At 48.6% G+C, this 13509-nt stretch overlaps 2 protein-coding genes across 5 annotated transcripts in view; one reads left to right on the top strand and one right to left on the bottom strand.

Moving 5' to 3' along the window:
- Nucleotides 1–8333, top strand: part of MMD (monocyte to macrophage differentiation associated) — a 100358-nt gene extending 92025 nt beyond the window's left edge. The window contains exons 6-7 of one of the 3 annotated variants that reach the window (XM_062175326.1): nt 7365–7466; nt 7790–8333. In XM_062175326.1, the coding sequence (XP_062031310.1) occupies nt 7365–7466; nt 7790–8020 (333 nt within the window). In that variant the 3' untranslated portion in view covers nt 8021–8333. Of the gene's footprint in view, nt 1–7364; nt 7467–7789 lie in introns of those variants that run through there. The other 2 variants (XM_062175324.1, XR_009864280.1) reach the window with 2 other exon arrangements.
- Nucleotides 1–13509, bottom strand: part of HLF (HLF transcription factor, PAR bZIP family member) — a 52347-nt gene that overhangs the window by 7185 nt on the left and 31653 nt on the right. The gene's annotated exons all lie outside the window — the stretch shown is intronic.

The following is a 13509-nucleotide window of genomic DNA, read 5'->3' as shown; positions in this document are numbered from 1 at the left end:
GGGGAGGTAGAAACTCAACCATAAACAGACACATTCATTCTTTCCTATGACATATTCATGGGGCCAGGCACTCTGCGAGGCGCAATAGAACTTCAGGATTTTTACTTTGTAGTGTTTTCCAGATGAGTGGGGGAGACAGACTACTCACTGGCCAGGGAGGAAGGAGTGCAGGGGCTAGGATGGGACTCTCAAGTTCTTCCAAGTACAGGGGAAACAGTTACATGCCACAGAGGAGTCTCGGACATTTCATAGAGTTGCTTCTTGAGACAAACAGTTATTGGCCAAAAAAAAAAAAAAAAGGTATTCTAGGTACCAAGACAACACAGAGCTTTGCATTTCTGAGGAACCACAAATAGCCTTAGGTAGCAGGAGTACTGAATCAGAAGACAAGGTAGGTGGAAGGAGGAGAGGTTCAAGTGCAGGGGATGTGCCTACCAGGGAGGGGCAGTGGGGGATTATGAAGGGCCCTGAATGCCACTGAAGGAATCTGAGCAATGAAGGGACAGACAGCTGACATTTGGAAAGAAGACACAGGCAGAGCGAGGAGGGCGTGCCTGCAGGCAGATCAGACGCAAGGCTGTGGTGATAAGCCGTGCGCGTACTAACAGTGGCAGTGGAGACTGGGGAAAAGGCGCCCAGTGCAAGAAATCTTTGACTAATTAAAAAGACATCATGGAGACAAATCTTCAGGGTTCTTCAGGCCAAACCACTGAAATACACCAACAGTCGCAGAACAATGGGTTGACTGTATTTCTGAGTATGTCTGACTTGTGAAGGTGAACTTAACAACAGACCGGATTGTTCCCACGGAGAGCTCCAAATTTTATAGTAACTTTCCACGCCCACAGATGAACGAGAGGATACAGCTCCACTACGTTTGGCCATCTCCTCCCCTTCCTTGAGCCGAGGGTGGGCCAATGTGTCAGGTACCCCTTAGCTTGCATTACAACTTCCCCTCGGCTGAAGCACAAAGCCGTCAGCTCAGATTCCAGCAACGCTGTGAAACTGTGCTCGGGTGTTTTTGGCTTGGTGGGGAACTTGCAAAATGAATGCTCGGGGTGACCTTTTAGGTCCCCACTCTGCTTTGAGCTCTCTGTGTCCTGCTTGCCAAGAGGAAGAGACGGGCCCCGAGGCGTTGGCAGAGGACGGAGATTTCTCATTAGCCAGGCGGCTGCAGCTCCAGCTTCTAGGGACTGCGGAGTTCTGTACTGGATGGTGGCAACCTGAGTTTGATCTTGTGCCTCTTGGCTTTGCCGCAGAAAATGAACCACACCTCAGTCGAATGGGGATTTTATTTTCCCTTTAGAAGCTGTCTTTGAATGTATTAGCAACGCTGCCCAAAGCCCCAGCAGTACAACCACCAGCAGCAGCAGCCTACGAGCGTGAGCACCCTTCTGCCTCTTGAAGCACCTTGTAAGGAAGACTTCCAGCCTCATCGCTCCAAGTTAAGACCTCAGTATCTGTTAGTTATGCTATAAATTACCTTAAGCTGCACACACACACGCACACACATGCACACGCTCACACTCACATGCGTGCACTCACGCACGCGCACACACACATGCACACACACGTATACACACTCACACATACTCACACTTACACACACACACACAGTCTTCTTCCACCAGACCACAAGGTCTTTCCTGTTTGATCTGTTTTGTCCCCATCCAATCCTTCATCATGGCTCAGACTTTAGAGTTCAGCTTCTACAAAGAACAGCTCTCACTCATAGTGGCCCTGGGAGACTGCCATTCGGCCAGGGGTAGCCCCCAACACCACTTCCTATCTAGGCAGGACTTGTTCTTCTTCTCTAACCCTTTCCTGCAGAAGGAGCAGGGCCACCCTGCCTGCAGAGGAGAGGAGAACTATGTGGCCCAGAGCCCAGGTAAACAGTTACCCCAACAGTAAACAGTAAACGGCAGAGCCAGGCCCCCACCTCTCTCCAGAATCCTTCATGCTATCTTATTATCTGTATTTTCTAGGAGTTAACTCTGCTGGACTTACAGTATTCTTATCCTTTATCCCAAAATGTCCCAGTGTCACTGGGTAATAATGAGCCTTTATTATTTTTCCCTACCTTTTGTGGACTTTCAAAATTTTAATACAGGAATTTTCAGTATGAGAATGCAACGTTACATTAATCGTTTTCAAAAGAAGATTTATTTATTTATTTGAAAGGCAGAGCTACAGAGAGGCAGAGGCAGAGAGAGAGGTCTTCCATCTGCTGGTTCACTCCCCAAATGGCCGCAATGGCCAGAGCTGAGCTGATCAAAGCCAGGAGCTTCATCTGGGTCTTCCAAGCAGGTGCAGGGGCCCAAGGACTTGAGCCATCTTCTACTGCTTTCCCAGGCCATACCATAGCTGGATTGGAAGTGGAGCAGCCAGGACTCAAAGCAGTACTCATATGAGATGCTGGCACTGCAGGCAGTAGCTTTACCTGCTACACCACAGCGCCGGCCCCAACATTACATTTTGATTCTCAAAAATGTTCATTGCAAAATTTCAACAGAAATGTGCCAACAAAATGAAATTCCCACTTGTGCTACTCTTTTCTCCCCTAGTCCTTCCCACAGCTGTTCCCAGAGGTGACTTCCCTCAACCATTTGGTGTGAACCTCTCATGGCTTTGTTTACACAGGGAGGTGAGTTGACCAAAATGGGATTAAACTACCCATACATCTTAAACTCCTTTTTAATTAGATCAATATGCCATATGCAACTTCTGGAGTTAGTACAAATAGAACTACTTTGTTCTTTTTAAAGGGTGAGAAGTCTTCCAGGGTCTGGATGTATAACAATCTGTTTAACCACCACCCTCAACTGATAGTCTTTCGGGTATATGTTTTTACAGAAGAGATCCCTAGAAGTGGGAACACTAATGCAGAAGTGTGTACATCTTATATTTCTAAGTGGACTGGACTGACAAATTGTGTTCCCAAAATGTCAGACTAATTATATTTGAAACAACATTTATGGGAGTGTACATTTCTCACAATTAAGTATTAATGTATTAAATTTTTTTTTTGACAGGCAGAGTGGACAGTGAGAGGGAGAGACAGAGAGAAAGGTCTTCCTTTTCCATTGGTTCACCTCCCAGTGGCTGCTGCAGCCGGCGCACCGTGCTGATCCCGCGCTGATCTGAAGCCAGGAGCCAGGTGCTTCTCCTGGTCTCCCATGCGGGTGCAGGAGCCCAAGCACTTGGGCCATCCTCCACTGTACTCCCGGGCCACAGCAGAGAGCTGGACTGGAAGAGGAGCAACCGGGACAGAATCCGGCGCCCCAACCGAGACTAGAACCCGGTGTGCCAGCGCTGCAGGCGGAGGATTAGCCTACTGAGCTGTGGCGCCAGCCAGTATTAATATTTTTTAAAGATTTATTTATTTATTTATTTGAGAGGCAGAGTTACAGAGAGAGGGAGAGACAGAGAGAAGTCTTGCATCTGCTGGTTCACTCCTCAAATGGCTGCAACAGCTTATGCTGCACCAATCTGAAGCCAGGAGCCAAGAGCTTTTTCCAGTCTCTGCAGGGGTCCAAGCACTTGAGTCATCCTCCACTGCTTTCCCAGGCCATCAGCATAGAGCTGGATTGGAAGAGGAGGGTCTGGGACAGGAACCTGCACCCATAAGGGATGCTGGTGCTGCAGGTGGAGGCTTAGCCTACTATGCCACAGCGCTGGCCCCCTAAGTATTAATTTTAAAAGCACTGCCAATCTGACAAGTGCAAATGTCAAGGGCTTATTATGCTGCCTACCAAAAGAAATTCCAGGTGTCTGCAGATTCTAATAAACTAGTTGTATTACAGAAAAGTATGCAGAAAGATATGAGTGGGGTTCTGTATATGTAAGATACAATTGGGGGATAAAGTATGAAAGATAGAATCCAAAAAACATAGAATCCTTGGGACCGGTGCTGTGGTGTAGCGAGTAAAGCCGCTGCCTATAGCGCCGGCATCCCATATGGGCGCCGGTTCGAGTCTCAGCAGCTCCACTTCTGATCCAGCTCTCTGCTATGGCCTGGGAAAGCAGTAGAAGATGGTCCAAGTCCTTGGACCCCTGCACCCTCTTGGGAGACCTGGAAGAAGCTCCTGGCTCCTGGCTTCGGATCGGCACAGCTCCACCTGTTGCAGCCATCTGGAGAGCGAACCAGCGGATAGAAGACATCTTTCTCTCTCTCTCTTTCTCTCTCTCTCTCTCTGCCTCTCCTTCTCTCTGTGTGTAACTATGCCTTTCAAATAAATAAATAAATCTTTAGAAAAAACATAGAATCCATAAAAGGCAATATTTCAATATATTACTACATTCAATATAAAAGCTCTAAGTAGTGAAAACTATAAATCAGGCTAGGACATGGACAGCAGCATGGGAGTAAATATTTGTTATAAGTAAAACAGATGTAAAGGTTAGGCCCATAGTCTAGCAAGGGTTTTTAAAAATGAATAGACACACACACACAGACACACACACACAATTTAATATGTAAGCGAAACTGACTTGGGGATTTGATTTTGTTTATAGTCCTGTCCATCTGACTGCTGAACTCTGGTCTTTCTGCTTTTTACTTGCTGAACTTTTTAGTTAGTGAAGCACCAAGACTATGACTATAAAGTGAATAAAAATGGTATCACAAAAATTAAAAATGAGGGGAAATGAGTGGGAAGGAGGGAAATAGCATATTATTAGAATTGATCTATGAACTATCTGAAATCTATTCTCTTTATAGTAATAAAAATAATAAATAAATTTTAAAACAAATCAATAAGACATACTTTTAAAAGAGCAACAGATAGGGAGAAGTGATGCACAGAGAATAAATAAATAAATAAATAAATACCCAACAAACCTGCACTACAGTCAGTGTCAGTGGAGGCACGGTTATTGGTTGTGCACAGAAACCTGCTGGTCTTTAAATGCTGGGCTTCTATCCAGCCACTCTGTTCGCTTATTACTTCTACTATTTCTAACTTCTCTTAGTTTTTAGGCAAATAATTCAATCTTCTGCCTCTAGGGAGTTGTGGCTTCCTTTGAAGGTTGATAACTCCTACGTGATCTCTGTAATCTTTGATCTCACTCCATTAATTAGGCTCTGCGAGGTGATGAACAGTAGGTGGAGGTGAGACTGGGGATCCTGCTTGTCCCAGCAGCTCAAGGAAAGCACATCTGATGGAAGATGCTAATGCTTCACCTCAAGTATGAGGTCTTCTGCTAGAATCCTCGCAGACACCGTTTGAAAAACAAAGGTAGTTTCAACCCTTCCAGCACCACTGCCAGCTGCCTTAAAAAATAAATCCGGAAGCTTGTATTAAATTTTCTCAAATATCATTTTAGTATTCATTGAGATGGTTCTGCGGTTTTCCCCTGTATCTGTTAGGTCTGAGCTTGGTGTTTCTCCAAGGTGGACAAGATCAACCCCGTCATGTTGACTCCGACCCCGCAGTTCGCTGGAACACTGTGCTCTTTCTAAAAACGTCAAAGTCACTTCCAGAGGGGCCAAGGATTTCCAGATAAAAGAGTGCAAGGGAGGACTTAAAAAAAGCCTGGAAAGAGATTAAAGTGACCTTCAAACTCAAGCTTGTTGGCCTCTACTGTGTCACGGATTAGGCACAACAAAACCTCTAAATAGTTTAAGTGAAAATGGGTGGTGTCTTCTTCTGTATTTTAAAAACCTCAGCAGCTCACGTTTGATTAGCCGATGAGCTAGCAGACATCAGTGAAAGGGAGCGCAGCACTCTTGTCCCACTCCCTTCTCAGGTCATTGGTTTATTTCTTTAATGTATGGCTGCACCACACTAATAAATTATGGCCTCATTTGTCACTTAATCCTCAAGGCTAATTGCAGCACCTCCAATCTTTCTGATGTGTTCAGTAAACAAAGCGTTAGGTTGGCAGTAGCACTGTCAAAACACACACCACACTCTAGTGCTCATCACTGATGAACACTAGCAGGACAATACACGGTATCCTCTATTAAGCAAAGCTGACAGGACTTTTGTTTTGGCCAAAGGATTCTCTTTAGTGCTGATGGGTGAAATTCCTTGTGATCCAAAGTTTGGTCCCAGATTTTTGTCTCTGCCTCCCTCCTCCCTCCTCCCTCCCCTTGTACATGTTGGGTCTGTTTGCTTGTCTTGATCCCACAGACCCTCCTGGTACCACCCAGCTTTTAAGAGAAACCACCCCCCCCCCCTCAGTACTCACAGCCCACATGCTCCACTCAAAAAGACCCCTGTATCCAAAAGTCCCTTACATCACATGAGGGAGTAAATTAACTTAGGAGACTGCACTGAACTATCCAGTGAAAACAGTGCTCACCCATGTACAGAGATTAAGCACACTCTAAAATGTGGGCTCTCTGGCCTCTGAGGCCAAGTCAGCCAGCCTCTCGTCCAATGGCAGGCATCTTGTCCAACAAGCACTCTGCCGAGGCAGCTGCGTCCCCATGACCAAAGGTCTCATCTCTGTGCCCATCTCCTGTTCCATGTCACTTGCAGTTCCTATGCAGAATGTCCTGTCTCTCTCTCTCTATCCCCTGAATCTGAGTTGTCCTCCTGCCTTGCCTTGGCCAACAGGAGACGCAAGGTGTCAGCTCTGAGGCTGGTGGGCTGGGCCTGAAGAGGCCTTGCACGTTCTGTTGCTCCTCCCCAGCATTTCTCTTATGGCCTGGCTGCCATGCCCAGCCCAGCCTGCTGGGGGCTGGGCTCGTGGAGATGGCCAGGCTAGGTCAGCCTAAATCCCTTGCACTCTAGACCTGTGAGTCCAGCCAAGGTCAGCAGAGCCACCTGACCAACCCATGGCAATTATATATGAGTTAGCATGTGTAATAAACCTTATTGGTGTACGCTCCTGAGTTTCTGTGACTGTTTGGTAAACATTCCGGTCGCACAAGCTGAACTCCTGTGTCTGGGGGTTGGGAATGCTTAGAATCACATTGACAGGACTGAAGTTGGCACAGATTGGCGGTTCAGCTGTGAAATCACACTAGAGTGTGAATTCTGATTCTGCCACCTGCATGTTATAAATGTGGGCTTTTGTGAATAGAAGACCAAACAGAAACACTCCTCCTAACCAATCCTAACAAGTTCTATTTTGGAGCAAGGGAACATTGGTGACACCCCTCCCCACCCCCGCAAACACACACACATTTATTAACCCTACCTCTCTGAGTTTCAGTTTCCTCATCTACAAAGGGAGAGAGGACTACACCTGTCTCTTCAGAGTTTTGTGCCAAATGAGTTAGACGGAAGCAGGCAGCTACAAGGCTTAGCAGAAGGCACAGGACCTGGAGAACAGTCAACAAGTATTCCGCATGAAACATGAAGCATGCAGTTTTTTCCAGGCTCTTCTCAACTGCTCTTCCTCCTTCTGCTCAGGTCTCTGCAGTGCTACACAGCTGCCTGAAGATATTCTGCAGATACGGACCCATGCAGATCACAGCCCCCCGTCAACACGCTCACGAGGCTTCCCGTCGCCACGTATGACAAAAATTCAGGGATGTGGGCTTGGAGACTCCAGCCCAGCCCTCTCTCTGCTCCCTGCGTCCCCCACGCCCAACTCTACAGGCCTTTGCAAATGCCATCCTCTCTGCCTAGAACATCCTTGCCCTGCTGTCTGCCTGCCTGGTCCTTTGCATCATTTGGATACTATCCTCCCCTAGTCCTCTCATTTAGTCATCTCCATAGTCCTCTGCTTCATTCTCTGCCTATTTACCACCCTGCCTGACCTCCTTCACAATACTTATCCAAAATGCATTTTACTATTTGCTCTAAATTGTTGAAAATGTCTCTGTATTTGCAAGGAAGCTCCATGGGGCAGGGCCCTCATCCCATCTGCTGCCACAGCCCTGACTTCTAAACAGAGCTTGCATGGAGGGGACGGTGCAAGCTACTGCACAGCCAGACAGAAATATCCCCCAGATGCCAACGAGGACTGTTCTGGGAACAGGGACTATTTTTTTTCCTTATTTTTTTCCCCTACATTTTGTGAAGTGTCTATAATGAGCAACTTCACTTTCAAAATCAGAAAATAAAAACATGTTTCTTTAAAAATGGACTTGACATCACATTGCACATGTACCTTCTAAGAGACCATGTTAAATGCTGTTGTAAGAAGACCATCCAAGGGGCCCAGCGCCATGGCTCACTTGGCTAATCCTTCACCTGCAGCGCCGGCATCCCATATGGACACCGGGTTCTAGTCCCAGTTGCTCCTCTTCCAGTCCAGCTCTCTGCTGTGGTCCGGGAAGGCAGTGGAGGATGGCCCTAGTGCTTGGGCCCCTGCACCTGCATGGGAGACCAGGAGGAAGCACCTGGCTCCTGGCTTCGGATCAGCACAGCGCCGGCCGCAGCGGCCATTTGGGGGGTGAACCAACGGAAGGAAGACCTTTCTCTCTGTCTCTCTCTCTGTCTGTAACTCCATCAAATAAATAAATCAAAATAATAATAAGAAGAATAATAAGAATACCATCCAAGCCCCTGGAGAGGAAGGAAAGAAGGAGGAAAGAGAGGAAAGAAAATAAGAGGCAAAGGAAGAGGCCGGCGCTGTGGCACAGCAGGTAAAGCCGTGGCTTCCCATATGGGCGCTGGTTCAAGTGCTGGCTGCTCCACTTCCAATCCAGCTCCCTGCTGTGGCCTGGGAAAGCAGTGGAGGATGGCCCAAGTGCTTGGGCCCTGCACCCACATGGGAGACCAGGAAGAAGCTCCTGGCTCCTGGTTTTGGATCAGCGCAGCTCCAGCTGTTGCGGCCACCTGGGGAGTGAACCAGAGGATGGAAGACCTCTCTCTACCTCTCCTTCTCTCTGCATGTAACTCTTTCAAATAAATAAATAAATTTTAAAAAAAAATTCTACTTTACTGGCACTTGCTCCACAGGGTAGGGGGCGGGGGGCAGGGGGCACTGAGTGCCACATGTTACGGAAGGAGCGGCAGAGGATCAGAGAGCTGACAACACCTGCATGAAGCCACAAGGAGAAACTGCTGGGAAGGCTGTGTGGAAGCCAGTCTCAAGCTGAACTGACCCATACCCCTGCTCTTGTCGCTTCACATCTCCCTCCCAGGGACAACAGAGGAAGAAGAGGAGGAGCCCTCCATTCCCTTCTCCCTGCTCCTCTTACTGCCCTCTTGCTGCTCACTACCTCCTGAACGGCAAGCTGGTGCTACGGCTAAGTCTGCACTTGACCCATAGGGCCAGGGCTGCTGGCAAGGCTGTGCCTCACGCACTGGTATTTTTAAGGAGCCTTTAGGTGAGCCAGAGACCATGCCTCTAGGAGGAGGGTGTGGCTTCCTGGCAGGGAGAAGGCTGAACGTGTTGTTACGTGATCAAGAAGCTGGCTTCAAAGGTCACTTCGTGGGAGATGAGAGTTCTATATCTAAACCCCTAAGTTATCAGCCTGCCAGCTAACGTCTGGGTTCGGGCAAAGGCACATCTGTCAAACGCAGGAAATAACGCTCACCTCTCAGGTGGGGAGGGGGAGTGGACAGTTTGGGGGTGAGCACAGATGGTCACAAATGTGGAAGATGCCTGTCCTCCCCATAACACTCACGCCCTGCCCCTCACGCCAGCCCAGCTATGGAACTGCGGTGGGACAAGAGCTGTTCCCTAGTTTCCTCCGCACTAGTAGAGAATGGAGGGTGGGAGCAGGACCCAGGAAATAAAAGGTTGTCTGCCAGCCCCCTGCTGGCTAGCTCCAAATCTTACTGTTGCTGTTTTCTACCCACTATCCCATCTGAGAGTGTAGCCTCTCCAGGCTGCCTTGGTGATGGTAGATCTAACAGAGTGACCATTCAAGCTGCCTTGTAACCCTACCCAGAAAGCGGTTTTCCCTTCCTGCCGGAAGGGGAGCAGTAGAAGCTGCTGCCCAGTGCTCGCCTCAGCCCCTCCACGGAGCCCCCACTGTGGTGCGCAGGTGGCGCTGGCAGTCCGAATCCCAAGGGGAGGGGCCCTACTCTCCTTAACCAGGCTGCATCAGGACCTAGTCTGACCACGCTCGGCAAATCTACAGCTTCTCTTTGCCCTCCTGACACCCCTGTGAAATAGATCGGGCCAAAGGGGCGCACGGAGAAACTGAGCCACTAAGCAATCTGCAGAGGTCCCTGTGGGATGGGCTGCCTTCTTACCACGCACAGAAACGGATGCCCCCCTATCTGAAGTCTATTTTCAGAAAACGGCTCCTCCATTTTTAATGACAACGTGCACCACCTGCATCAGCTCCCCTGGGTCCCGGGAGTCTCTTCATTGGTCTGAGTTGGGGAAAATGTGCAGGCCTAGTCGTTTGGAACTTGCAGTTTTCAAAGTGCTGCCACGACTCGTTATTATAATCTGTTTTCCTTTGGGCTATGCTCATTTTTGTTCGTTTTGAGGAGAGAGTGAACCAGGAAAACTAAACAGTGACCATGTTCATTGTGAACCCAGGATGCAAATGCAGAAGAGCAGCCCAGCCCGTGTGCTCCATGAGCAACACCCTTCCCCCCTCCCCTCAGCCCCCCAACCCAAACCAAAGGAAGAAAAACAGGATTCTGGGTCTGCCTTTCTGGATAAACATGGATAGGACTCAGGTGCACTTGTGGTTCTGCGGCTTCTCAATGAGACTCACAAAGATGCTTCCCTGCAGGAGTCTCTAGGTTCAGCACCTTAGGTAAAAACGCACTTTGCCAAAGCTTCCATGCCTCAGCTTCTGGCCAGCACTCTCAGTAATTCTCTTAGACCCAAGTTCACAGAGAGTCCTAAACTCATCTGTGGACCGCTGGTCACCTCTAAGCCCATGCCTGTCAGCCAAACTCATCCTCCAATCTCCTGTGGACCATCAGCCTATCCTACAGGGCTCCTTTGGCCTGTGAACTAGTTTTCCATTCTGTCAGCCTTACACTGTAACCATCAGATTGGAGTTGAAACACCCTATCAGTTATGAGCACCCTAGGGACCCCTGGGCCTCAATTTGGCCACCCATTAAATAGTGGAATGTGAGGTTGGGCTGGTAACAAAGGCTCCCGCAGCCTCGAGTAATGCACTGTTCTTGGAGTTCAGTGTATGTTTTGCTTTGTGTTTCGGGTCCCTGTCACAGGCCGGGTGCAGGCCGTTTCACTCTAGGTATTTGGACAACTACAAGAGCTTCTGAACTGGTCTCTTGTTGCCTGCAGTCCCATCTGTGGACCCAGCTGCCAGGTTACTCTTCCCAGACCATCTCACCCAGGATCAAAGATAAACAATGACTTCTCGCTGCCTCCTAAACTCCCTGCCTGGTAGTCAAGGACCTCTGAAGTCAGACGTGTTGCTGTGGTCCTGGACTCTGCTCAGTTCAAGTGGATCTGTCTCATTTCTGACCACTCCTGCTCCATCCCTTCTCCACCTCTACTTGTCCTACCGCCCATCAAGGTCTAGTTCAAGTGCTCCTCTTTCTGACTATCCAAGCGTCCATGATGGCTCTTTATAACGTCTTTCACACTTAATGTCTATGGCATTTTTGCACTTAGTATAGGCCAGCCTATGATTTTTATCAGAGTATGTGATTCTATAACATTTAAGCAATTATCTTTTCTCAAACTGGATTGGAAAGGAGAAGGCCATGCCGATGGCTTACACCATGCCAATGAGTAACAAAGGCTTATTTATTAAAACATTCATTTGCTTAACAATTTTTTTTAAAAAAATTATTTGAAAAGCAGAGAGGCAAAGAGAGAAACAAAAATAGAGAGCTCCCATTTGCTGGTTCAGTCTCCAGATGCTCATAACAGGCAGGGCTGGGCCAGGCTGAAGCCAGGATCCTGGAACTCAATCCAGGTCTCCCACATGAGTGGCATGGGGCCATGTACTTGAGCTATTAGCATCTGTCTCCCAGGTCCTCAGAGCAGTGGATTAGAATTGAAAGCAGAGCCAAGACTCAAACCCAGGGCTCTGACACAGGCACCTTAACTGACTTCTCACCCACTGGGCCAAATGCCTACTCCTCCTTGACAAATTGATATTAAACATCCACTATGCCCTCAATTCCGAGTACACGTCAACAATTTCGTGGGAAATTGAATTAAAAGATGTGTTTATGAATTAAAAGATACAAAAAATTGCAACCTCTGTGCAGTTCTTTACTACACACGTTTTCCTTGAACTTTCTGAAGACTGGTCCAGTAAGCAAAGCCCACACCACGGGATGCAGACAGGCAGGAGGTCGCAGTGGGGGGGCTCAGGTGCCGAAGCAGCCTTGTCCAGGGAGCTAGCGCTGGCGTTCAAAGGCTGATTGTGAATCCAGATCTCGGGAAGGAGAAGACACACGTCAGGAAGTGCTTCTCGGAGGGAGCTGGCATCTCGGCCAAGACTTGAAATCGACCAGACAAGAAGAGGGATGAAAGAGCAAAGATTCAAAGATCTGAGAGAATTCACGGACCAGACAGAAAACTGAAAGTAGAAGGTGTAGCTAGAGGTCAGGGGGCAAGAAGAGGAGAGAGAGTTAAGGTCGGACAAAGAGGGCTGGTGCTGTGGCATAGTGGGTAAAGCCGCCGCCTGCAGCGCCGGCATCCCATATGGGTGCCAGTTCGAGTCCTGGCTGCTCCACTTCGGATTCAGCTCTCTGCTATGGCCTAGGGAAGCAGTGGAGGATAGCCCAAGTCCATCTCCCACATGGGAGACCTGGAAGATGATACTGGCTCCTGGCTTCAGATCAGCACAGCTCTGGCACTTGTGGCCATCTAGGGAATGAACCAGCAGTTGGAAGGCCTCTCTCTCTCCCTCTCTTTCTGCCTCTCTGTAACTCTGCCTTTAAAATAAATATTTTTTAAAAAAAAAAGACCAAAATGGGCCATAAATGTTCAGATTTCATCCTTAAGGGAAAGAGGAACAATTGATGAAATTAAAGCCAGGGAGTCACTTGATCAGGTGATTTACTGCAGAAAGGTGTTATGGCAACCGGATGGAGGTGGGATTAGAGAGGAACTAGCAACGGTGAGAGCTCACCTCCATCCATGGCAGAGGACTGGGTGGATTCAAGGGATATTAATGAGCTGGGATCAATCTGAGTTCTCACCAACTGGCTGGGGGGACAGAGAACCAGAGGGCAAGATTAGTTTTTAGGTTCCAGCCTAGAGATATGGGAAGATATCGTCATTCACTGAACTAGGCAACACAGGGATGTGAGATGTTCAGAAGAGTCAGCCGCCAATGGAAACTCCACCAGGTCTCGGGCTCCGGGCTCCGGGCTCCGGGCTCCGGGCTCCGGGCTCCGGGCTCCGGACACGGACTGGAGGGCGTGAAGCTCAGCTTCACATACCAGTTTGACTTCAGCAGCGCAACAAGTGGAGAGATGGACGTTACAATCTTAGCTCTCGAGAGAGAGCACAAGGCAACAGGAATTAAAGCAAGGGTTTGGGGGACCCTGCCACTTCAGGGACAGGTGGAGGAAGAGGACCCTGTGCCCGGCACTTAGGGGAGGCCAGAAAGGCAGGAGGTAAACCAGTTCTCAGATGAGTTAGTAAAAACGATGCGTTCTATTGTCCTGCTGATCCCTCCTGGGCAGGCAGGCACAGTGCCTGC

The sequence above is a fragment of the Lepus europaeus genome, chromosome 18 (assembly GCF_033115175.1).
Source record: "Lepus europaeus isolate LE1 chromosome 18, mLepTim1.pri, whole genome shotgun sequence".
NCBI classification, from domain to species: Eukaryota; Metazoa; Chordata; class Mammalia; order Lagomorpha; family Leporidae; genus Lepus; species Lepus europaeus.
Note: the sequence above shows the minus strand (reverse complement) of the source record. Positions and strands in the feature narration are given on the sequence as shown.